Raw genomic sequence first — 27,570 nt, forward strand, 5'->3', positions numbered from 1 at the left:
TACAAGGGAGAAATCAGCTAATAAGAAGATTGGATGAACAAGGGAGAGCTAGGGAGGAACTCACTGTTTCCCAATGGCAGAGGAGTTAGAATGTTATCAAAACCAAAAGAGCATGGCAGAGGAGGAGGACTGCACACTACATACTCTGGTGAGCATAGATGCAAAAATGCTCAATGAAGTCTTGCAACTTGAATTCAAGAACACAAGAAAATCATACACCACAGCCAAACTGAGTTTCAATTCAGGGATGCAAGAATGATTCACCACAGACAATTTAATGAATACACAACAGGACATGAAAGACTTCACAACAATAATCGAATGATTGTTTAAACCAAGAGAAAAGATTGGTGACAAGACCCAACGTAGCTTCATAATAAACGAAACTCGGAACAGAAAAGAAACACATCTCAACACAGGAAAACTCAAATATAGCAAACCTGTAGACAATACTATAAACAAGTAGAGGAAATTGAAAGCATCTCTACTAACAACTGGCCTTGGCTTGGGTCTTTTTTTTTTCAATACAGTGTTCAATGATTTATCTAGAGCCATAAGGCAAGAGAAAAAAATAAAAAGGCTACAACAGAAAAGGAAGAAGTCAGATTATCTCTACTTTTGAAGACATGATTCTCTACTTAAAAAGACTCTTCAAACTCCACCACAAACCTCTGAAATCTGCTAAACACTTTTTGGCAAATTAATAGAATACACCACCATATGAAAATCATTAGCTTTTCTATATACTAATAACAAACTTTATCATAAAGAGATGAGAGTTTTTATTCATAATAGCTTCAAAACATGAAGCATCTAAGAGTAAACCTAGAGAAGGTGTAATCAACCTCCACCAGGAAAACTTAAGAACATGAAAGCACTACCCAAAAGAAAGATCTCCCATGCTTACAGATCAGCAGGACTAATATTGTAAAAATAGCTCTGTCACCAATAATTATCTGTTATGCCTCCAAAAGGCCAGCAACATTCTTCACAGAATTGGAAGTGGGGAAATGCTCCTGTGGGGATGGAGGCACAAGAAACCCGAATGTCCGAGCAGTTTAAACAGGAAGCACAATGCTCGAGGCACCAAAGCTTCATCTGAAGTCACACCCCACAGAGTCACAGCAACAAAAGTGGAATGGTTCTGCAAAGGACCGGACGTGGAGACCAAAGGAACACAACAGAGGACACACAAGCAAACCCATACAACCGAAGTCACTAAACTTTCAAAGGTGTCCAAACAGTCACGGAACAAGAGCCCTACAACAAACTCAGGGGAGGAAACCAGATATTTCTATGGAAGAGAATGAAGTGGCATCCAACTCTCTCATGCTGCAGAAAAACCTATTCAAAATGGATCAAACACCTTCGTGTAAAACACAAGATTCCGAAACTACTGGGGGAAAAACAGGAAAAACACTTCAAGGCATAGACACAAGCAGGGACACTCTGAAAAGAACTTGGATAGCACAGGAAACATAAAGAAGTAAGACTTGGAAATGCATGGCACGCAAAGGTCTCTGACCAGGAAGAAGGCTGTCGGCAAAGCGAGAGCACAGAGTATAGGATGGAGGATACTTTTGTCATCAGAGAGAGGATTAATACGTCGAAACTATAAAGAACCCTAAAAATTAAATGGCAACAAATTACACAACCAATAAATAGACCAAGGAGTTAAAGTGATATTTCTCAAAGGCAGAAACACAGGTGGCCAACACATATGTGAAGTATGTTCAAAACCCTTAAAACCAAAATCCAAACTGTTTCTGATTACACCTCAGCCCAGTCAGGATGACTTTGGTGGAGGAAAGGGTGTTTACTAGTGAGAATGTGGAAAAAGAGATACCTGGTGTAAGTGCTATGGAAATCAGTCAATTAGAAACTAAATATAGAATGACTGTTCACTCCAGCTCTGTAGCTCCTGGATACATAACAAAAAGATTTTAAACCAACATACAACAGCAACACTTACATGGATATATTTATTACGGGGCTATTAACAGTAGCCAGGAAATGGAACCAGCCTAGATATCCATCAGCATAGGAATGCTAAAGAAATTTCTGCTGTTCATACACAGGAGAACTGTATTCAGCTGTCAAGAAGGAAATGACGACATCTGAAAGAAGGTGGGAGGAATGGAAATCGTTACATTAGGTGGAATAAGCCAGACTCGGGAAAATACTGCACGTTCTCTCCGATATGCAACTCTCAGGTGTGTGTGTGGAGGGGAGAAACAGAGGCGGGGGAAGGACTATAAGAGGAGAGGAAGGGGTCTAAAAAAAGCATGAAACAAAACAAGGTTACAAGAGATTTGTGACACAAAAGGAAATGAGACTATTTGGAAGGAAGAAGAAGAACCATCAAGAGGGGGAGATGGGCTATGGGAAAAGACAGCGGGGAGGGAAAAATGAAAACAAAGTATTCTAAATATATGCACATATATATAGGTATGTGTGTATTTTTCATATGTATATATGAAAGTGACACAATAAACCCTTACTTTTTATGCTAAATAGAAATTTAATTTAAAAGGGAATAAAAGGGGTAATATCATTAACCATCAATAAAATGCAAATTTAAACACTAATGACACGTCATGTGACTCCTGCTAGAATAACTATTTTTAGAGTGAGAAACGAAGGCAGGCATGGTGCTGCAAGCCTGCCCTCCCGGTACTTACACTGAAAGAGGGGGCTCTACACAAGTTCAAGGTCACCCTGCGCTACACAGAGACACCCTGTCTCAAATACAAATAAAAAAGTGTGTACACTCAAATACATACACAGAAACACACACACCACATACTAGTAGTGATGCAGGAAAACAGTAATTCATACATTATTAGTAAGAATATAAATTAGCACAGTCACTATGAAGAAGTGTGGAGGTTCCCCCAAAAACTAAAAGGAATGCTACCCTGTGATTTGTATGATTAACCTTCCCATTCATGTCTAGGTATGTGTCCAAGAGAATGAAATATATACACTAAAGAAACCTGTGTACTCAGAGTTACTAAAGCATACCTGCAATGGTCAAAGTATGGGCTCACCCTAGGTGCCCATGAACGGCCATCTTGCCCAAGAACAATTATTATTCAACCATAAGGAAAGCCTTGGGGTTGACAAGATGGCTTATTGGGGAAACGCATTTGCCATTATGCTGATAACCTAAGCTTGATCTGTGAACCTAGTTCTACTAACACACTGTCATATGTATTTGTGAGCATGAGTGTGTGTGAATACACACACTCACAAATACAATTTTTCAAAAATGAATAAGAGCCTCATTTATAACAAAATAATTGAGACAATTATGTTGGACAAATATGGCAGACACAGTGTCAAACATGCCATGCTCATTCTCTTATATAAAAGCTATGAAATATCCACCCAAAGTAGATGAGTGATGATTAGAAACTGGGGTGAGAGGAGAGTCAGGGAACGAGAATAAAGTGATAAGTGTATGCTGAATGCATGTATAGAAATACGCAGAACACATTGATATGTGAAATGCTCATTTAAAATAAAAAATAAAATTTTAAATAGAGATAAAAATCAAATAACTGGATGGTACACCTGAATATTCCATAATATAGATTTCTTAAAACTAGAAAAGAGAAATTCTCAAATGTCCATATGAACAAAATTCCCAAGGATCAAATGACTCTTATCAAGACAAAATAATTTAATCTCCCTTCTTTTTCTAAAAACAATACCTTTTGACTTTTATCACAGAAAATCTTGTAAAGTTACAAGAAATAAGGATTATCATTAAAAAACAAAACCTTTGAAAGTCTGTAAGAATCTGTAGATTCTCAAGATGCCCTCCTCACCAGCTTGAGATATGCCACTGTCCACTTTCGGAACGCTCACCCTGGTGTCTAGTGGTTAAATGTCTAAGCCTGGGTTGACAGACATCACTCCTCACCATCCAAGCTCAGCTTTGTTTCTTTAAAAACCCAGTGCCACAGATGAAAGACAAGGACTTGGTTGCGATCCTGCACACACAGAAATCTTAACACAAAAGAGCCAGCTTTTTAAAACTTGCACAGATGGGCACTGCCCGAGACTGGTTTTGTTCTGCATAGGGCACAAGTAACTTCCATCTTTGAGTCATTAGCTCTATCACATATACGAATTTGGTCTAATGAAAAGGCACGGGCAATTCTTCCCATTGTTTTTCCATTCGCTTCAGCAGAGAAAAAGTCAAATCTCACCGGCCTGTAAGCAGGCCACCAGGTCTCTGAGACAGCTCACAACCATGTCTTGACCGTGTTTCTCTCATTTGTACAGGTGGAGTCTCTACTTGTTTCTACTATGAGTTCTTTCTTGCTTTCCTATTTCTTTCTTTTGAGGATTTTGTGTATGTCTGGGTGCTATGAGAGTATGTATGACATATCTGCATGCAGATGCTCTGAGGCCAAGAGGACATCAGGTCTCTTGGGGATGGAGTTACACACAGCACCTTGTATGGGTGCTGGGACCTGAACTCTGGTCATCTGCAAGAACAGCAACCATTCTTCATCACCAAGTCACCTCTCAAGCATGAAGTCTTAACTCTTGACCTGAAATGAATGCATCACGTTTTGTCTTTTTCACCTAGAAATTCCTATAAAATAGGGAAAGGGCCTCTATCATAGTGCTTTTATACAATGTAGAAGTTAACAAAAAATACATTGAGGGAGTAAACATAGGCAATCAGCGGTGTTCATTGCCAGGTTCCCGATTCATATGGCCAGAAATAGATGCAAGACACCCCTTTCTTAGGACCTGATACTATTTGGCTGATGGAAATAGGAAAAACCCCATGTTGGGTGCCAAGTATGGCATGGACACTTTAAAATAAACCCCATGCTAGCTCAGAATTGAAAAATAGATGGTTATTTATTTAGGGGTAAACTCACAAATCGGAATTCTCTGCTTGAACTGAGAACAGAGATCGAATCCAGCAATCTGAAAGAACAGCAGGCGAAAAGGAGGAAGGGGTAGACACAGGCTCTGCATCCTCATATATGGTCTAAGAGGCCACACCTCAGCAGGTGGGTAACCACAAGCTGTAAGACTTCCTACAGCAGATCACCTTGTCCTATGTGTGACCTCTGCAGTGCTTGTGCTATGACCTGATTTCATAGTCCTCTTCTCAGAAAACATTTCATAATAAACTCTTAAATGTCATGCGGCTCGGTGACATCAGATTAACAGAATCAGAATATCGATTGGTGGATAAATACCACGACCAGTATTGCTTGGGTCTGCTAGACAGTCCAAGGATATCTGGGTTCTTAAAGGGCCAATGCCCACTGCTGGCACCTCAGTGTCTTTCACTCATCAGCACTATTTTTTTTACAGTTCCTTGCACTGGTCTCACCACTCTGCATAGTATCAGAAAATATACTTGACTAATTTGTTCGCACTGGCATCCAACCACAGTCCAACACCCCTTCAAGCAGGGAAAGCTCATATGAGGTGGTATTCTGTTATGCAGCTCTGGATCTACACAGGTAAAATTCGCATCTCTGGATCATCATAACTACCCCGAAGAAGAGCAGAGAGGAGGCCACAATAGCCAACAAGCCAGGCATTAGACACATCACCAACATGAAAGCATACACTCTAATGTTTTTTTGGTTTTTTTTTGGGGGGGGGGGGGTTTGGTTTTTTCGAAACAGGGTTTCTCTGTGGTTTTGGAGCCTGTCCTGAACCTAGCTCTTGTAGACCAGGCTGGTCTCGAACTCACAGAGATCCACCTGCCTCTGCCTCCCAAGTGCTGGGATTAAAGGCATGCGCCACCACCGCCAGGCTCATGCTCACTCTAATGTTTATAAGAAAATAAAACATTTTTTTACCTTTAGGACAAAGGAGACTACATTGAACACCTGAAAGAACCAAGGTTTCCAAAGAGAACACTGAACACGATTGCACCTTGCAAATAATATGCTAATGAGAAGCCAGCTTATGGATGAAGCTGAAAAATAAAAGAGAACATGCTTTGACTTTTTACTACAACATAATTTAAGAGAGCTTGACAAGAAATGCTGATGTCTTTCTAATGGTTGGGAATGTATTTGTCTAACGCCAGAATCTCAACTTGACTTCTATTGACACAGACAGGCTTTAAGTTACATTGCTCATCGCTAGAGGAAATGCAAAGCAAAAACTGTTGTCAGCTTCAGTCAATAAATGGAGGTGGGTGTGCACTAGTGTTACACAGTGACACCCTTCAGGAAGAGCAAGGCAAGGTGGCACACAGACCAACGAAAGTGGAGACAGGCCGGAGATGCAAAGGGACAAAAATAAAGGAGGTCACAAAATATAACCTCCAGTGAGATGTCAGATTGAACAGAAACAATAATTCGTATTTAGGAAAGCTGTCTCAGCATGGAGACACGGTGAGCAATTCAGTATTGTTATGATCTGCTGGGAAAGATTTCTTATCTGGAAGAGGACTTACGAAAATCACAAAATTTAACACGTTAAAAATCATCAAAACTCAGAAATAGGCACATGATAGAACGGGTGTGGATATTTACCATATCTAAAGCTGATAAAAATATATGAAAACAAATAAAACCAATGAAAAAAGAAGAGCAAGGACACAAGTAGAAATTTAAGGGGAAAAAAAGGAAAACTAAATGGCTGAGAAGTATCTAAATGTCACTGGAACATTGTTTATCAAGAGTACAATTTAAGACAAGAATATTCAATGTTAAATAGACAAGGTGGAAAGAATGCTAAGTTATTGACAGGCATGCAATGATATCGTCACTGTCCTGTGGGTAGGATGCTGAACTGTTGCTAAGTTAGTCAAATTGAGAATATGTCCCCTGGCAGGGATGTAGCTCAGTTGGTAGTGTACTTGTCTAACAGAAGGGATGTGATCCCTAGTGATGCATAGATAACATAGGGGCACGTGCCTGTAATCTCAGTATTCAGGGAATGTGGGGACAAGAAAATGAGAAGGTCAAAGTCACTTTCAACTGCATAGCAAGTTCAAGCCAGCCTGCACCAAGATCCGACCTCAGGAGAAAATAATCCAGCCCACCAGTATGTACAACATTGAGTTGTACATCTGTGTAAGATCAAGTCCCAAAGAGGTTTTCTAGGAAATCTGCTAGAGATGCTTGTCAAAGCAGTGTTGTGTCACTTGTTTGTGCATGCACTTGTGTGTGAGTGTGCATGTTTGTGTGTGTGTGTGTGTGTGTGTGTGTGAGAGAGAGAGAGAGAGAGAGAGAGAGAGAGAGAACAATGTGGATATCTCAATCTAAAAGAAAAGGAAAATAAAAATTTAACCAGTGCTCATATGGAATGTTGTGAAACAGAAGCAAGTGATGGTTGGCACATGTAAGAACTCTGCTGGACACAACAGATGAGGATGGGTTCCATCTCAGAAATCCATTTGAATGCACTAAATGTACGTCGTTGCACCCTTGTGGTACTATCCTGCCAGGGACCACACCAGAGAGATGGAGGTGGAGAGAAACTTTGGAGTGATGAAGGGGACCGACCCTCCCCCAGCAAGAGATCAGAGCAGCATCCACATGAACGGATGTGCCAGTTCTTGCTTCCTTTGTCCCTGGGCTATTCCTGCTCTCTGCAAACACACAGCAAGAGGCTGAGCAGGAAGAAGCGCTAACACATCCTGAATGTCCATCAACTCCACATGCCTGGCTGGTAACCCTCAAAACCAGCAAGGTGTTCAAAAGTGCGGGAGGCTGGAGAAAGAGACGGTGTGAAAAGCCAAAGGAGAAGCAATGCTCAAATGTGAGGGGAAATGTTGGGTGGACTCCTGGGAGGGAAATGTGCATGGAGGGAAGATCTGAATATGGTCCAGACTGTAGACTTGATAGTATATTATATAAGCATGACCCATAGGTGTGGCGTGTGTCTCCATTGGCTGACAAATTTACTACTGCATTGGAAGAGGTTAACAGTGGAAGAAACTGGGTCAAGTATATACTGAAATATTCCGGAATTGGTTTGCAACTTTTCCCTCATTGTAATGACATTCCAAACTTATAAAATTATGTAAAAAATGTCCATACCCACAGAGCTAATCAGGATTTAAATAACACAAATAAATAAAAGACGTATCTGTAACAAAATGATTTTAGGGATATAGTTCAGTTGGTAGCGCACATAATAAACTGGGCGTAGCAGCCCATATCTTGGGAGGTGGAAAACAGGGGATCAGGAGTTCAGGGTCATCCTTTGGCCCACAGTAAGTTTGAGACCAACCTGAGGTACATTAATATGAAAGGAAGGAGGGAAAGTGGGAGAAAGGGAGGGAGGAAGGAAGGAAGGGAAGGAGAGAAGGACAGAGGGAGGGAAGAAGAAGGAAGAGAGTTGGGGAGGGAGGGAGAGAGAAAGGAAAAAGAGAAGGAAAGAAGGAGTTTGGGTTGAGGGCACGAGACGCTAGTTAAATTCCTAGAATCTACATAAAAAGCCAGATGTGGCAGCTCATCTATAATCGTGTTCCTATGGTGACATGGGAGGTAGAGACAGCGAAAGCCTTGGAAACTCATGGGTCAGCTAGCCTTGCATTTGCAGCATGGAATAAGAGACTGTCTGAAAAACTGTAGAATGGGAGGAGCAAGAATAACCAGAGGTTATCCTCTGTCCTATATATACATGCACCTTGGCAAGCATGAACTTACACTCACAGATGCGCACACACATACACACTCAAACACACATGCGCAATCACACGTGCACACGCACGCACACACACATGGACACACACATTCATACACATGCACATGTACACACACACACATACACCCTCTCATTCACACACAGGCAGGCACACACCCAAACTCACTCACACATGCACCCACACACACATGCACTCATACTGAAATACATGCAAGCACAATTCACATACACATACATGCCCACAGACTCACACACACACATGCATATGCACACACACACACACACCCTCACATTCATACACAGGCAGGCACACACCCGAACATTCACACATGTACACAGACTCACACATGCACACACACACACATTCAAACACACATGCACACAGATTCATACTTACACACATACATACACACACACATACACCCTCACATTCACATACAGGCTGGCATACACCTGAACACTCACACATACATGCACACACACACACACACACACACACACACACGCATGCGCACTCACGCTCACACATGCTCACACATTCACACATGCTCACATGTACTCACGCCCACCCGCACACACCCACGCCTGCTCACACCCACCCACGCCCGCTCACACACACCCACACCTGCTCACACTCAAACACACATGGAAGCAAACATTCACATACACACACATGCACACACAGGCAGGTACACACCGGAACATACATACATACATACACACACACAGAGTCTTTCTACCTTGTTGCTGGCTATAGCTGTCGTTTCTGCTCTTGCCTCTCCTCTGTCTCAGTACCTAGCACCAGCCCAAAGTACAAAAGCACGAGCAGCATATTGTCAGGATAAATACAGCTCATGGCTGGAACCGCAGCTGCGCCCAGCTTCAGGACACCGGGAGATATTTGGTTGTCCTCCCTCTTTTCACCCATCTCAGGTTCAAATGCTAAAATCCAAAAGGGTGACTTCAACACTAGAAAATGCAAAAACATCTGTGACCATTACACTAAGGATATCTGGGATGATAGTCACAAGATTGGCTAAGCTTTGCAGAGCAATTTTGCCCTAAAGTTTCTGTCTTTGAAACTGTTTTCCAGTGGAGCCCATTTTATGTGGTACTGTGGAGTGATAGGAAATTATGCAAGTTGGTCATATAAAAAATGAGCCATGCCTACAGGACGACTCACTGAGCAAAGGCTTGCTACCAAGTACTATCAAATGAGGTTTTTTGTTTTGGTTTAGTTTGGCTTTTTTTTTTTTTTTTTTTTTTTTTTTTTTTTTGAGACAGGGTTTCTCTGTGTAAAAGCCCTAGCTGCCATGGAACTAGCTCTTGTAGACCAGGCTGACCTTGACCTTATAGAGATCTACCTGTGTCTGCCTCCCAGGTGCTGGGATTTAAGGCATGTGCCACCACTGCTCAGCTGATGAAATGAGTTTTATCCCTGGGAACCTTATGGTTGACGAGAACCACCTCTCTCAAGTTGTCCTGTGACCTCCACCCTGGGCTGCATATGTGCACATGTGTATACACACACACAGAAAAAATAAAAATTTTTAAAGAAGCCACTTATAGTATCTAATCCAATAATAAGTCCCTGAACAATCTTGTAGCCTACAGCAAACCAAAGTCACATATCACTACTGTAGCATAACCAAAGAAGGCCCAGATATTCATATAACAGATACTTACTTTTCCTGTCTGTTAAGTCGGAAACTCTATCACTGACTGAGAACTAGCATGTAAAGTTACAAACACCACTTCAATAAAGCACTAATACCCTAATTTGGTTTTTTATTGGGATAGGTTAGGCAATAGGAGGGGGAAACTTACTCAAGATTGACTGTTTATACTTAAAAAAGGTCAAGAAATGATTCATGTGTGACTTTTAAAAAATAATATGCCTAATTAATATTTTTAAATGTTTTGTATAAATATGTTGTAATAAAGGCTTAGTCAAAAGAAAACAAAAAAAATGATAAATCTGATAAAATCATTAGCTAATGGCACACAGGAAAGTCACGGGCAGGTGGAGAAAGGACAGAAAGAGAAAGGCTGCAGGTCTTCTGCGTTACCGGAACAATTGGGAGAGTCAGGGCACAGGGTCAGCATTCTATCCAGCCTTCTGACTTGAGTTAGAGGTTCCTAACTGAGAACATCTGAGGAAAAGCTCATAGCGAGTCCAGGCAATGGACAGGAACTGAAAATTCCTAAGTGAGCTCCATATCGGCAATGCTTGCCTTCCCTGGAAGTGATAGCATCCAGACTGGCAATGATAAAGCAGGGACCAAGGTAGAGACACTGCTCAGGGAAAATCACAAAGACTTACTGGCAATAAGGTCAACCTAAAGGGCTAGGATGCCTCATGGGACACTTGTCTAGTCCACAACAGAGTGGGAGCCTGCAGAGGCTCAAAGGAGGAACTCTGTCCTAGCCAGGCCACTATTGCCGAGATGGGGAGGAAAGGGGTTTCCTTGGCTTACACTGAAGGAAGTCAGGGCAGGAACCTGGAAGCAGGAGCTGATGCAGAGGCCATGGAGGGGTGCTGCTTACTACTGGATTGCTCCCCATGACCTGTTCAGCTTGCTTTCTTATAGAACCCAGGACCACCTGTCCAGGGTGTTCCTATTCACAATGGGCTGGGCCCTCCCCCATAAATCACAACAAAAATGCCCTAAAGGCTTACTTCTTAATTGAGGTTCCTTCATCTCAGGTGGCTTTAGCTTGTGTCAAGTGGACACAGAACTAACTATTCAGCACAATCGACCCCTTCTCAACTTGAAACACAAGCAAAGCATTGTGTTATCTTTATCCTCAAGATCAAACCTTAGCATCAATATCACAATAGAAAGTATTGTAAAACTTTGAAAAATCCAGACATTTTTATAAATTCAGTCTCTTAAAATAACAAAGAAACAAAAGTTTCTTTTAAAATCCAAAGTCTCTCAACTGCAGGCATCTATAAATCCAAAAATAAATAAATTTACTTAAAGAGAAGAATCAGGACATAGTCACAATCTAAACGAAGTAAAACCCAAGCTTCAGCAGTGTAAATAACTCGATGTCCAAGGTCTGGCATCCACTGACAATCACCTGGCCTCCTCCAAAGTGCTCGGGACACTTCTCTGGCTCTGCCCTCCGCAGCACACAGAGCTTGTCTCACCGGCCCGGGCCAGCTCCACTCCATGGCTGCTGTAACTAGCATCTCCAAAATCCTGGCTCTCCTGCTGAAACTGGGCTGCACTTCCGCCAACAGCCTCTCGTGAGCTCTCTTTGGGAACTCAAGCCCTGCCACACAGTGCCAAGCCTCAGCTGCTCTCCATGCCCCCTTCATGCCTTTAGAACCAGCACCACCTGGGAACTTCTACCACCAAGTTCAGCTGCCAGGAGGAGGTACAACCTTGGAAGCTTCTGGAACACAGCTTCTGCAGGCTTACCCTGAAGAAACACTCTCCAGAAGACTTCACCTCAACCATGCTGGTCTCTTATTACTCACTGCTAATTTCTCAATTTTCCAAACAAAGCAAAGGTTTTATGTCAATGGTTCTGGTCTCTTGTTAATCGCGGCTGACTATTCAGCCCCTGCTGACCAGACACAACGGATTCTCAAATCAAAATATGCAACAGCCTGATAGTCTTTAAGTGACTCTCAAACCTCTCACTGGGACTTCACAAGCCAAATCCCCATCCTCTACATTTCTCTCAACACTTTCAAGCTACTAAGTAACAGCTTGCCAAGCTTCGACCACTCAAGAGATTTTCTAGCCCAAAGCTCCAAAGTCTTTCTGCAATTCCCCTGAAAAACAACATGGTCAGGTCTGTTGTCGCAATGCCTCATTCTTGGTACCAATCTGTCCTAGTCGGTCATGAAACACCATGACCAAAAGCAACTTGGGGAAGAAAGAATTTGTTTAGCTTACAACAGCATTGTCCATCGTCAAGGATTCGGGGCGGGAACCTGGAGGCAGGAGTTTACGCAGAAGCTGCAGAGGAGCACGTTACTTACTGGCCTGCTCATCCTGGTTTGCTCAGCCTGCGTTTTTAAAAATAGAACCCAGGATTACCTGTCCAGGGATGGCTCCACCTCCAAAGGGCTGGGCCCTCCCCCATTAATCACTAATTAAGAAAATGCCCTACAGGCTTGCCTCCAGCCCGATCTTACAGAGCTGTTTTCTTAACTGAGGTTCCTCTTAGGTGACTTTAGCTTCTGTCAAGCTGACATAAAACCACCCAGTACAAACACTCGCAGCAGAGGAGAGAGTTCTGTTCCATTTTTCTCTACGTTAATAAAATCTGAACTCTTTCAAAAGGATGGAAGAACTTTTAGCAGCTGGAATACTGGTTAAAAATAAGTAAGGGCAAGCTGAAGAGGGTGAGCAGAGGTGGCCCTACCAGAAACTTCCTGTCCAAGGGCATCCGCACACTTTCATGCTACTCAGAGGAAATGACTGACAGTGACTGTCGACCTAAATATCTAGAGTCACCTAAGGAACCAAGCCTCTGGATACGGCTGTGAGGGGTTACCCATATCAGGCTGGCTTATGGGCACTCCAGAGAGGTCTAGATTAGGTTCATCTGAAGTGTGCAAAGCCATCTGAACTGTGGGCAGAAGCATTCCATGGGCTGGGGACCGAGAGTAAATAAAAAGAATAAAACAAGCTGAATGCTAGCATCCATTGCGCTTTCCCTGTCTGTGGATACAATGTGACCAGAAGCCTCAGACTCCTGCCACAATGCCTTTCCCCACCGAGATGGACCCCCTCAAACCATAAGCAACAATAAGCCTTCCCATCCTTCTGTTGCTTTGATTGGCTATTTAGCTGCAGCAGTGAAGAAAGTCATCAATACCGTGATACAGTCAAATGTAGAGAAACTCTACTCCAAATTAAATCATCTTGGTAAGCCTAAGGATGCTAATTAAATTCTCAAATCATAGAGAACAGAGATGAAGTTTCCAACACCTCAGCACAATGGAAGAAAGCAAGGCTCATCACACGCAAGCCCACTGCTCAAGCCAAGAGCCGCTGGGATCACCTCTTTAGCTAATCATATAGAAGAGTTTTTAAAAACCCAGATGCCTTATTATAAAGAGGTCAGGAATGGATATATCTTCCAGTGAATGCTAAGAAAGGAAATCTGGGAGAAAAATCTTCAGTGAACATTGCCAGCCTGTACAGGTGGGATCTGAGAACCAAGTAACACACATCATCATCACATGGGTGCTGAGAGCTAAGGAGCTCCTCCAGCATTTCATCCCAGCTACCAAGGAATTTCAAGACAATTCAATGAATGTTTCTCTACAGAGGATGATAGAACCGCATGTGTGTCCCACACGGTTTGGTCTGGGAGACTTGGACAACCACCAACAACGGGAGGAAGAAAGGGCCAACACACACAGACAAAAGCTGAGATCAGGCAGACTGTATTTTTTCAAACAGAGGGCACCAACTGTGCCCCGAATTGCACTGTGTTTATTTTACACATCTTAATCAAGGAGGTCGGTTTATTGTATACAGCTGAACAGGGGGGGTAGGTTAGTTAATCTTGGTAGGACGTCTCTTTAGGAAAGAAGGCTCAGGCTGCTCTCACACAGGAGGAGGAAGCTGTGGTTGATAATTTCTATATAGACTAAACACCCTCTACTTGGGCGAGGGGGAGGCTTTGCTCTCTCTGAGCACCACCCAGAAAAGGTTTCTCCACTCTCACTGGTCTGAGCCATTGGGGTCCTTGAGATTTCTATCCCCGTGTCAAACTATTCTTATGCATAAAATATCAAAGAAAACTGGGTGAATCTGGGTGACTAAGAAAGAAGAAGCAGGAGAGTTTTGACATTATATACTAATTCATTTACTGATTTCCAAATTATGAAAATTCAGAGCTTCTTCAAAAAATGAATAAAACATTAATATAAAGAGTATTTTGTCTTATACTTCATCATTTTTCTGAAATAGTTAAGTCATATCAAAATATATCCGATTCTAATATGAAAGGAAAATAACAGTGATATATGCACAAAACAAGATAAAGGAAAAGAGAAAAGAACCTACAATGAACACAGTCAGTACGCTCACAGTGAAGATTCTTGTCCAGTTTCTGCATGCCACCAAAACGTGGTGTCAAAGCAACACAGAAACATCCAGTCTCTCTCCCCTGACAGATCACACGCATCTGTCTTAGTCGGGGTTATCATTGCTTTGATGAAACACCATGACCAAAGCAACTTGGGGAAAAACGGATTATTTGACTTACATCACTGTTCATCATCCAAGAGAGTCAGGACAGGAAGCGGGGCAGGAACCTGGAGGTAGGAGCTGAGGCAGAGGACACAGAGGGGAAGAAACAGAGAACGCAGAGGACACGGGAGAGGACGCACAGGGTGCAGAGGGCGCACAGGGCACACAGGGCACACAGGGCGCAGAGGGCTCACAGGGCTCACAGGGCTCACAGGGCTCCCAGGGCGCACAGGGCTGTGGCCTACTGGAATGCTACCCCGGCTTGTTCAGCCTGCTTTCTTATAGAATCCAGGATCACCTGCCCAGGGATGGTCCCACGCACCATGGTCTGGGCCCAACCCCATCAATCACTAATTAAGAAAATGCCCTACAGGCTTGCCTACAGCCTGATATTACGAGGGCATTTTCTCAATCGAGGTAATCTCCTCTCAGATGATTCTCGCTGTGTCAAGCTGACATAACACTAGCCAGCACCACAACTTTCTCTAGTGTCAAGTCCCGTGACACTCCCCAAATGCACTTTCCTCAACCCCTCAAATTTAGCCTGGGTCACATTGAAAACAGTATTACAAGTGAAACTTATAGCTCGAAGTGCATTCATTAAAAAAATCGGAAAGAACACAAATAAATAGTTTAATGATATAACTCAAATAGTGGGAAAAAGAAAGGACACATCAATGCCAAACCCAGTAAACAGCAAGAAATAATAAAACTCAGAGCAGAAATTAAAGAAATAGAAACAAAGAAAACAATACAAAAAAAAATCAATCTATCTAAGAGTTTGTTCTCTGAGAAGATAGCATGACTGACAGGTACTTGGCCTAACTAAACAAAAGAAAGAAAGAGAGGACCCACATTAGCAGACTATTACAAGTAAATACATTCTAATGTATTCTAGTAAGCCGGAAAACCTAAAAGAAATTAATAAATTTCTATATTCAGTCAAACCACCAAAATTAAATCAAGAAATCAACAACTTAAAACAAATAAAAAACAAATGAGGAGATTAAATAGAAATAAAAACCCTTCTAGCTTAAAAAAATGTCCAGGAATAAATGGATTAATGGAAATGGATCCACACCATTTCTATCAGACTTTCAAAAAAAAAAAGAAGTCTACAACCAACCCTTCTTAAACTACTCAGAGAGAAAGAGAGGAGTTTTCCCAAACTCCTACAAAGTGTCACCCTAAGTACCAAGAACTGGGTAAAAACACAACAAAAACAGAAAATTACAAGCCATTCTCTCTGATGAAAGTAGATTCAAAAGTGTTGAATGACATACTTACAAAAAGAATATAGACATAAATAAGATTATCTATCATGACAAAAGTTGATTTTTCTCTGGGATGCAAGCATGATTCAAATACATACAAATAAATAAGTGTAGTAAACCACATAAATGGACATAAAGACAAAAAAAACCACATGCTCATCACAATAGATGGGAAAAAAACTTAACAAAAATTCAACGTACTTTTATGATAAAAAAAAGTCCTAACAAATGCAGAGCTAGAAGAAACATACTTCTACATAATAAAAGTTGAATATGAGAAACCCACAGCAAACATCATCTAAAATAGAGAAAGTCTTGGAAGTAATCCCATTTAAGTCAGGAATGAGGCAAGGATGTCAACTGTCCCTACCCCTGATCAATATTCTGCTCAAGTACTAGCCGGAGCAATAAGGCAAGAAAAGAAAATTAAAGGAATATATAGGGAACAAGGAAGTAAAACCATCCCGTGTGAGTGTGTGTGTGTGTGTGTGTGTGTAGTATATAATGATACTACACATGAGTGACACCAAAAATTCTACCAGAAAATTTCTAGAAGCTATGAATCAATTCAGCAATGTGGCAGAATAAAGAATAAAATCAAGTAAGTCTATACACTAGCAAAACCACACAGAGAAAGATCATGGACAGACTCCCATTCACAATAGAAAATAAAATATATAGAAAAAAAAGACTAGCGTAGTAAGTAAAGGGCTTCTACACTGAAAACTTGAAATTTCTGAAGAAATAAATAGACACTCAAAAATGGAAAGATGTCCCATGCTCATGAAATAGTGTCCCAGGGAAAAACACAACATTTTTTAAAATCTTATACCAAATAGTAAGCCCTGAAAATATACATACAATTAGCATTATATAAACTTCACAGGTTGCATTTTGGAATACATATATTAACAACTAAATAAAAAATAGGCCATGAGTTTGAAAGAGAGCAAGTGGGGTTATATGGAAGGGCATACTGGGAGAGAAGGAAAGGGGAAATGGTATAATTTTATTGTAATATCAAAAAATAAAAGAAATAATTATTTTAAAGCAAAGCAAAAAGCAAAAGCTTGTGGTCAAGTTAGCTGCAATGAGCTACTTAATCAGAAGATGATGGTACATGAGCTACCCAATCAGAAGAGGATGGTATGTGAGCTACCCAATCAGAAGAGGATGGTACATGGTTAGAGGAAGGATAGAAAGGAATGGTGTGATTACATTTTCATTAGAAGTTGGAAAGCTTTTTAGAAAAAAAAACAAACAAACATGGGTTTGAGTTTTGGGCAGTAACATGACAAAGGCTAGCTCCTAAAAATCTTGTGATGTCATCCACAGCCCTCATCATTTCCAACTGTCTGATGGATTCTGATATTCCTGGCAGGTAGACAGTGATGTGAGCAGGGATAGGAGAAGAAATGGGAGAAGAGAGAGAAGCAAGGAGGAGGGGAAGAAAACTTTGATTGTTGCAGACCTAGTAGGATTTCTCAGCCTTGTGAACCAGGCTTTTGGCAGAAATGAGATTAAGGACGTGGCCTTTTCACCTACTGTCTTTTAGATAAAATCAAGATTTCCACAACTAAACTCAAAACGGAAACAGGCAAATGGGTGAAGAAAATTAAAAGGCACAACCTTGAGGCTGTGTCTACAAGAGAACTGCATGGCTCTGCAACAGAGTTCTCTGGAAGCTGGTATAACGAAAGCCTGCCATAGTGCCGAGAGAATCGTGTTACTAAGGAAATTATGATTCTGATTTAAAAAATCTTAGAACACTGTGCGTGCCTACGGTCACCCTCGGGAAGGAAGCAGAGGAAAGTCAGGACCCGAGATCTGCTTCAAACAGGTCCAGGAGGATGTTCAACAGGAAGGTGAGAGCCACTGCAAAGAAGGAAGTCCCTCCTGAGGAGGTCACGTGCTGTTCCAGGGGGTTTTCTCACTCCCCTAAGAGTAAGAGTAAGCTGTACCTGGCCTTCTGGTGGCCCTACACTACTGACGGTCCTTTGTTTCCTGGATGGGAAATATTACTGACACAGCTACCCTAGAGTGAAGTGCGTGCTGTTAACGTCTGTTTTGCTCACAGGTCAGTCAAGTAAGAACTGTGTATCCTCTGGTGGTTCTGTCCACTCTTAGAGCCCTGGCCACCGATCTGAAAGATTTTGAGGCTATTCTTGAAGAGAGGAAATGAATGGGTTTATTTTAGCTCCCAGTGTGAGGAATACAGTCCGTCATAGACGAGATGGCATGGAGGTGGAGAGACACTGATCACACTGCATCCCCAGTTAGAAAACAGAGAGCCGTTGATGTCCCAGATTGATGGCTTTTTCCTTTTTATTTAGTCCAGAACCACGGGCTACACCCACATTCAGGTGGACCTTCCTTAGCTAAATCTTCCCGAAAATACCCTCACAGATACACCAAGAAGTGTGCTTCCTTGATAAATCCAGTCAAACTGGCAGTCAAGATTAACCATCACACAGCCACTGATTTTTGCAAAGAGTCATTTCTGAGACCCGTCACACAGCAGCACCCGGGGTTCACAGAAAGAAGCTTGGGTTGACGTTTATTTTTGGCTATATGAAACCTGCCCAATAATTCCTTTTACTTTCTTTCTAGATCTGAACTATTTCTTCCCTTGGATTTACTAAAATATAAATAAACACATATTGTATATTAGTGTAATGATTATAATATTATGTACAGCAATATTAAATATTATATATACTACATATAGTGTGTGTATGCAGAAAGAGAAGGCAAGCTTTTCTGTGCTTTGGGTTTCATTTTTTGTCAGCTACTGCGGACAACTTTCCATCCTTCTACATATCAGAGAGCCACCCATCACCCATGCATGCAACCCTTCCTTTTGTAGGAAATTATCCTTTAGGCTCTTGAAACTACAGCAGATCATTCCATTGCCCTTCTCCCAAGAAACTATTTCTGATCTTTATAGCAGTAGGCAGCTCATTCTGAAGTGTTCTCTTCTGCATGTGCTCAGTGTGTTGGTTCTGACTATTCACCCGTGGGCAGAGACAACAACTAATTATATTTTCCACTGCTTAGCAAGTAGGAAAAATATCTGTGTGCCCCTCCACTTCCTTGTTTTGTTTTTATATCAGGACTTCATATACAAAGAGAAAAATGTTCAAGTATAGCCCAGAATAGCTCAGTCAATTAAAACCATCCAAGGCTCTTCTCCCCTTCTGTTAAATAGGCATGCAGATATTAGCAATTAACTCATTTGTTCATTTGCTTTTCTTCTACTTCAGGAGGCTAACATACTAGTTTCGAGGCACAGGTCATATCAAAATATTTTTTTGTTTCCACCAACACCTCACGGCCATCTAGAGATGCTCAATTGCAGTCTATGGTATCAGATTCTTAAGAACCTGATGAATCCAAAGTTCTCTTCACACATACACACATACACATGCACACACACACACACACACGTGTGAGCACACACACATGTGCACACACATGCATGTATGCACGCACAGACACACACCACCAACCATGTCTTCCCTCTATGTGCTGCCCCCGGTGTCCTGCCCAGTCTGCTTCCTCCAGCCAGCCAGATCAGCCTCTTGATGTTCTTTGGAGATAAGTATCGTTTATTACTTCCTAAAACTGACCCATGCTTGAAGGCTGGGTAAATCATGACATTCTCCAACAAGTTTTTGACCACAATTGGTCTTCATGTTGTAGATCTTTGAAGACATTGAAACCCTTGGGAGTGTGATTGAGCCAAACCCGTGTCTTTGCAGGAGAGTAGACCTGTAGCTCTGGGGAGAGGCTAGGTAACTCACAGATCTGCACTGAGCATTGTCATGTGGGTGTCTGAATCACGTGGGACTCTGTGCCCTTCCCGCTCCATGGAGTTCCTGAGCTTCTTGGACACAGAGACACTTCTCACACTGGTTCATAATCTCCTCCAATATGTAAGGCCTGCACTGCTAGTCCTGTGCAAATACACAGTGGATGCTCACTGGCGCCCCCATAGGGAAGCAGGGGCTATTAGCAGCTGGAACTGAAGAAGCAAGCAAGACTGAAACCAAGCCCTGGGAGTCATGGGCACAGCATTTTCAAGGAGTTGAATGAAATGTCTAGCTCGTTGAGAAACCCACTCTCCAGGTGATGTCAGCCGAGGTCGTGTGTGGAGCCTGAGGGCAGGCCGATAGAACACCAGTTTTCAAATAGTCTCAGGGGATCTGAGGCACGCTCCAGTATAAGCGTCCCAAACAAAGAGATGGGAAGACAAGAAACACAGGTCAAAGATCCACATAAGGGACCCTAGGCCCCGCCTCTGTTACTTCACCACCTCAACATCTCTGCAGTGGGAATGCACAGGCTATCTCTGATAGAAGGAAGGCGAGGGTTAGACAACCAAAAGGCATTTCCCAGCCCCATCCACGTTTGGTGGGAAGGCACTTAGTGTTGCTAGATGATGCATGACCCTGCTCGTAGAGAATCTATTGATTGCTTTACCTTTTCTAACTCACGTATGCTACGTTCAATTAACACATACCATCAACCACAGATTACACCACAGCAAGAGTCCAGTGCATCAATAAGAGAAGCTGAGATCAAAATAAGTACACTGTTAGCTGAGCAGCTGAGGTGGGGTTTTGTTACTTAAAAGTGTTGTCGTTTAAAATATTAGCCTTCTGGTACAGCGAACAGCACTGGTCAGTAACACCAACATGTTTAAGTCAGAGACCTACCCCCTCACGAGTGCGAAGAATACCTACAATGTGCGCGTACTGTTCAGGAATTAGGACTCAAATAAACAAAACCGTTTCTATTCTCAAATCCTGAGAACATTGATTAAAAATCAAAACAAAAGGCCCAATGTAGAGAGTGTGTAATTTCAGAGCAGAAAACATTCCCCTGCTCCTTAGTGGTATTTTATAGCTACATACGTGCTCACAAACAGTATCCCCAGGACTCAGAGGGTTTATCATGCCCACAACAATGGATTTGTTCCTCACAAACAAGTTCACTTGAAGCTGCTCCCAGCATTCGCTTCCCTCTTGATGAAAGAATAGCATGTCAGCCTCCAGATCCACCATTTCAACATAAATCAGAAGCATGGGAGAGGCTGGGACGGCGCTGCCCAGAGTTACCAAAAGCAAAGTTGAAATTTGCCATGAGCTGATACTAGACTGCGTCTGCTCAAATGGTGCAAGTGTCATAAGTGATCAAGAGGTTATTTTAAAGACACCGGAAGATGTGCATAGGTTCTCTGTAAACATCACACCATTTCACACAGAGGACTTGAGTAGCCGCTGGGCTTTCTGGAACCCATCCCCCGTGGATTGGCCGGGGTAGGCAACTGCACTGCCTTTTCCCTGCAAATGTTGATTTCACGGATGCTTCAAAGAGCATGCTTGTTTGCCATCCATCAAAGCATCTCAGCAAAGGAGATAACGGCAGTAAAAGAATTTCGCACGCTTGACACACTTAGCTTCCAAAATATTCCCACCAACACAAAACCTTGTGGGAAAGACGGGGTTGGTGTATGGTATTTCCGGGTGTGTATGGATGTGCTGTCATTATTATTTCTGAGGTGCACAGGGAAACCTGGGGACTCCTACATTCTGATGACCATTTAGGGCACTGGCCAACAGGAAAGGTTTTCTGTGGAGGATGTGCCTTTACTCCCCGAGACCATGTTTCCTGTTGACTAGTAAGGGTCTTCGAGCCTATCTTCATATCAGAGGTGGAAGAAGGCAGTGGAACTAGTATATTTGACATGCATTCCTCACAGAGAGAGAGAAGAAAAGGAAGCCCAGTGAGTCTCTAAGGGCTAAGACGCAAATTACAATATTAATAAACAAAATCAAATAAAATGTGGGAAGTAGCCAGACCTCAGAGTAATGTGAGCAACCTTGACTCCCGACAAACACACCATTACCTAATTCACACGACACAGGCTCACGACTTGTAGTTCTGAAAACTCCCCAGCTCCAAAAATGAGTATCTTCAAGTCCCCAAAGCCACACCAAGTGAGTGAGCAGGGCTACGCTTACCTCATAATGGGCCACCCGCTGGGATTCGGATATCAGCTGTGCGCTGCACACCTTACAGTAACTGTCTGTGAACAAATCCTGATCGATATCGGAGGACTTCATCAGGCTGAAGAAAAATCAACAGGAGAAAAAGGGGAGGGGGGAGTCTGTTACTCCAATGATGATGCAGAACACTAAGCAAGTCAAAACCAGAGGGTGGGCTGATGGTAGCAACGGGGTGAGTCTCTCCAAACCCCAGTGTTACCATACCAACTACCCACTGTAATGAATAGTTGATCATTTGCCTATAAAAAATCCAACAGGGGTGCTAGAGCTTTATAAGATAGCAATCCATCTCTAGTTTGTTTTTTTTTTCCTGCTTAAACAAACCAGATTTGTAGCTATTGTTTTTCTGGGGATTAATTTGGCAAAACAATTACACATGTGATGTATATTCACAGAGAAATGCAAAGTATCCAATTCCTGCAACAATAGGAAATAGATCAAAGACATTCTGATACAGCCTCACATTGGAACTAAGATGGAGGTTACAAGTCCAAATTCTGAAGTTCACAGGCGTGCGAGCACAATAGTGCATAGAACTTGCTTTTAGATATGTAAAGTGCACTTTCAGAAATGATAGGTCACTGTCTTATAATCATTTCATTTTGAAACGTTCCTATGATGAACATATTTTTTTAGCAAGGAACAAGTTATCATACGAGTCGTATATGCAGCATAAAATGCAATTTAAGTTCAATGGTTACACTTTAAAAAAAAATCGGAAGACAAACTTCCTTCTAACTTCACACCTTGAAACCCAAGGAGACCTTGCCCTGCCTGCTGTATCCATATTCAGGGATTTCAGAGTCCATTAAATGATCTTTACCACCCCACATCACAACCGAATAAATGGTAAATAAATACATCCTGCTGTTCCAACCTGCTACCGGAACACAGTCCCAGTACAAGTTCTCGAGCCTGTGAAAGTGCTCTAGCTGATCGGGGTCCTGTTACCTATAAGCAAACACAAACCCCTCTTCCTCATCCTTCCTCTCCACTAGGCAACAGAAGCTTGTACCAGACTGCGTCAGACAGAGAGGCAGGAGAGCCTTCACCAGCAGGCCCACGGTGAGCACAATGATCCCTCCCGCTCTAACGCCCTCATCTCACCTACTAGACTGACCATAAGGGCCTGACTGTTCAGGGGCATGGCCTGAATGATGATTCCTCTTCCTGAACACATCAGCTCCACCTTGGAGCTAATGCTGCCACGATTTGGGTGAATCGCGCATCTCCCTGTGTCTCAGTTTATCTCATAAATAACGAGATTATAGTAGATTTTACTTGTTAAAAACTGCAGTGAATCAAAGAAATCAGCAAATTAAAAGTACTGAATATAAAACTCTCGTCATATTTTCAAACACTTGGAACAACCAATAATTATTCCAGACACCATAGATCACTGAGTCTTACAGCTGATGAGGACCTGTTATTTCTGGAAACGCTCTTCCTAGCAAACAATTATTTGGTGCGAAGTCCACCACTTGCCATAAGGCTTACTCCCCAACCTACACAATACAATCTGTCCCAGGGAAGGTGAAAGATTTACTCTATTTCTCTCGGGATAAAAATCAATCCTGTTGTAGCGTCCATTCATTAATTCTGCCATAGGTCTAACACAGAATTCTCCTTTTTCACATGATAGCCACACTTGAAGTTCTGAAGAAAAATCTTTTTGTCCATGTTTGAGTCCTGCCCTTTTCCCACAACATTGTGTCTGAGCATGGTCCATCTTCAAGAGCAGTGCCAGGGACACCGAAGTCACCAGGAATGATCCAATGGGGACCAAGGCAGACCCAGCCAACAATACAGCATTGCTGTCATCTCTGCTCACATCCCAGAATGAAAATGGAGGAGAGGACTTTTGAGTATGGAAAAAAAATGCAACAGAACATTAGAAATGTCAAATGGGAAGTGAAAACTTACATCTTTACGCCAAGTTCCTATAAGTAGTTGTGCTTAATATTACCATGTTCTCTGCTATTTTTAATATAGAGGTGCATGAAGATAGATTCCTGGGTGACCTGCTTAATAAGAATCTCCAAGGTCCCCATACACTCCTCCTCCATCATAGGACCAACCGCAGGCACCAAACCCCATGAAGGGATGGATATTCAGGTACACACTGGACCGAACAGAGCTTGTGGGTGTCGGCCTCGGTGAAGCAGCTGTGAGCAGAAATAGCTTTAAAGGCAGAATATAAAATGTGTATACTACAAAAAAATCCTAAAGAAGAGAAGCTATCACGGCTTTTCCCATCGTCTTATGTAAGAACACTGATTTGAGCAAGGCCGTGTGCAACAGAACAAGAAAAAGGACCCTTGTGGGTCCGGGACATGAGTGAGATGCCTGGATACATGGTGTGTTAGTGGGTGGCAATTCGTGGACAAGTGCCAGTCTGGCTTGTGCAGAGAATTCTTTCTGTGCAGGTCGGTTTAGACTAGGAGAAGATCCTGTTTGTGCCTCCAAGACTGGAATTCTCAAGAAGGAAAGTTGCCATCTGCTCCCCTCAGCTTCCCTGCTCTTCAGAACATGAAAGACAGAGAGAAAGAGGATGGCAGAACACACATCCCTTCCTAGCCCTGCCCACCACGCTAACAGGCCCAGGTCTCCTGGAGCAGCTGAGACAGCAACAGAGCCATCAGCCCTCACCAATCAGAGTCCCAGGGTGAGGACCTCCCATGGAACTTGCTCACCCTGGAATGCTGTAAGGTCCTTGGGAATTCTGGGTAAAAGACAAGCATCATAGAATGGAGGGGTCTAATTTCCTCTACTTTCTCTGCAAAAAAAATGTTTCATCTTTGCTACTCAGCCAGCAGCACACTTCAAAGGCACATCACAAAGCCATCACCAGGGACTTGAGTGACCTAAATGCTCTTCAGCATTCACCAGAGATGGTTCCATCCCCAGGAGACCCAGAGCAGAGGAGCAGACCATGTATGAAAATCTGGTCAGATGACTTTGCTGTCCCAGTGTCTGTTCTAGGAGAACCAAGTATACAGCATTATCAGTACAGAGCCAGATGCACAATTGGGCAAAATAGGAAAAAAAAAAATGAAGAGCAAATCTCCCAGCATCTCACCATGCAGCCCTGGTTGGCCCAGAACTGGCTGTATAGAACAGGCTGTCCTTAAATGCACGGAGATTGACCTATCTCTACCTCCCAGGTGCTGGAATTAAAGGCATGTGGCACTATATAATAGTCTCTAGGACACTGTTATATATGGGGCAGAGCAATGACAGAAGGCACTGTCCTTGGGTCCAAAACCTCAAGGGCAATATAATGAGAAAACACTGCACACACACACACACACACACACACACACACACACACACCAGTCCCTGCTAAACATTGGCAGAAAATGCTAAGCTAGCCAGTTTGAGATGACATGACAGATTATCATGGAACTCTCCAAGGAGGTTGTATTAGACTTGAAGATGGGGGGATGGATAAGATAAGGGCAGAGGAAAGCAGGTCAAACTCTGAGTCCTTTCCCCTGGCACAAAGATAGTCCTGATTACCATCAGGCATAAGAACATGTGGGAGGGAGAGGGGAGAGGGTTAGCCGTGAATAACACAAAGAGGAAGCAAACAATAGAAGGAGCCCAAGACCCAGGTGGAAGGAAAAACTCCTGACAACAACCAGGTCTTAAAGGTCCCTCATGGGACAAGAGAGGCCTTTGTCAGTGTCCTCAGAAGCAACTTTCCTCTGGCCTTCTTAGGAGCAGACTGCAGAAAACAGGCTAAAACCATTATGGGCTCCATGAAAAGGGGACGTGGTGTTCACTCCTCTCCATGACTGTACGAAAATAAAGTGGAGACTTTGAAAGCCATGTGCGGTTACTCAGACGAGAAAGCCATTAGCCTCCATTCAGATTTGGTTGATCGCTAGCCAGGGTGTCCAGCCAGTTCAATACACTGTCTGTGTTCTGGTCTCTTCATCTGTGAACTGGACAGAGGGTGAACTTCACCAGGTTGCCGTGGGGGTCCGAATTAAAGTGGATAAAGCATCAGACACAGAGTAGCATATGGTAGGCACTTAGGAAGCCAATATTCCCACCATTGTTAGCAATATTACCAATTCTGGTGTGGTGCTTTGGGAGCAATACTGTAAATATTTAAGAAGAGAAGTAAACAGAGCCACGTTGGAGGCTGAGCAGGAAGATGAAAGACCCAGAGTAATGAAATCGTAGTTCTTATTGCTCATTTAGTCATTCTATGACCTGCACCATCCTCAGATGATATAATGCAGCTGAAACCCAAGCTCGGGGCCCAAGAAGACCCCACACTTCCAAAATGCATACGGTCTATTTTCATCATCCGAAGTGCTGACACTCACCAGGGAAGCCAGATGAGAATCTGTGCCCCTCTCTCTGTCTCTCATCCCTGCTCTCCTCCCTGTGACCTGCTCCCCAGGGACCACAGAAGGAAGCATACACAATCCAGGGTTTGGCAGCAAGCCATCCACCAGCAACCTTAGCCCACAGCTTCTGGCTGTTGCAAGGTGTCTGAGCAACCATGCCCTCAGGGGACAGCCATTCCACCCCAGTTCTTCGAGGGAGGAAGTCTGGAGCATGATGCCGGCCACTGTGTGATGGTCGTTCTACCTTTGGCTACAGTGGTGTCATACTAACCCAGGAAGTAAACAGTCCACCTTCTGCCTCCTCTCTCCTTTCCAGTGGTCCTCTAAAAACAGGATTTAAGACCTGTGCCATTCCCAGGCTGAGAGCTCTACGGATAACACAGTACTGCTGGGTGTGGCACTGAGTTCTCCAGATCCACAGTGCGGCTTCTCTAAGCAGAGTCCTAAAAGCACCGACCCTCGTGGAAGTCCCTAAGCGGGGAGTAAAGATTTCGCCTGAGGCTCCCCCCTACACAGCTCTGTGAAAATCTCATTTTCCTCTGTGAAGACACTAAGACTCAGGGCTGATTATTTTGCCTGAAGGTCCCTGAGTCTCCCACACGGTAGTAGTTTTCCAGGCCAGGAATGAATCTGCTGTCCACAGGTCATGCCCTAGCTGGGCTGCCTTTTCCGATTCTGTATGTGTTACTTAGCTTACACCACAGTCCCTCTGTCTAGGACCATGAAAAGTACTTAAAAGCACAGAATAGATGCCTGCGGGCCCATCCTTTTCTGACCTCAGTGCCTAGACTTTCTTTTCTTGACCTGAACAGAACTATGACTCTCTACCACCTTGTAGGCATTTTGTGTCCATGTTTATCTCCACAAGATTTCGGGCATGGGCACCATGACCACCACTGCCATTTTCATTTTAGCCTGACACCTTGAGGAGCCACTGCACTCCACACCCAGTACAACTGGGCCTTCTGATCCAGTTTGGCACCTT

The 27,570-nt window shown here is 43.0% G+C and overlaps 1 protein-coding gene across 2 annotated transcripts in view; it reads right to left on the reverse strand.

Annotated features, from left to right (window-relative positions):
- Window positions 1-27,570, reverse strand: part of Zmat4 (zinc finger matrin-type 4) — a 359,933-nt gene that overhangs the window by 259,487 nt on the left and 72,876 nt on the right. For both annotated transcript variants that reach the window (XM_041673989.1, XM_041673990.1), the window contains exon 2: window positions 22,180-22,285. In XM_041673989.1, the coding sequence (XP_041529923.1) occupies window positions 22,180-22,281 (102 nt within the window). In that variant the 5' untranslated portion in view covers window positions 22,282-22,285. The remainder of the gene's footprint in view (window positions 1-22,179; window positions 22,286-27,570) is intronic.

Source organism: Microtus oregoni, unplaced genomic scaffold, assembly GCF_018167655.1.
Source record: "Microtus oregoni isolate MIOR12 unplaced genomic scaffold, Mior012 000024F_ref0000369, whole genome shotgun sequence".
Lineage (NCBI taxonomy): Eukaryota > Metazoa > Chordata > Mammalia > Rodentia > Cricetidae > Microtus > Microtus oregoni.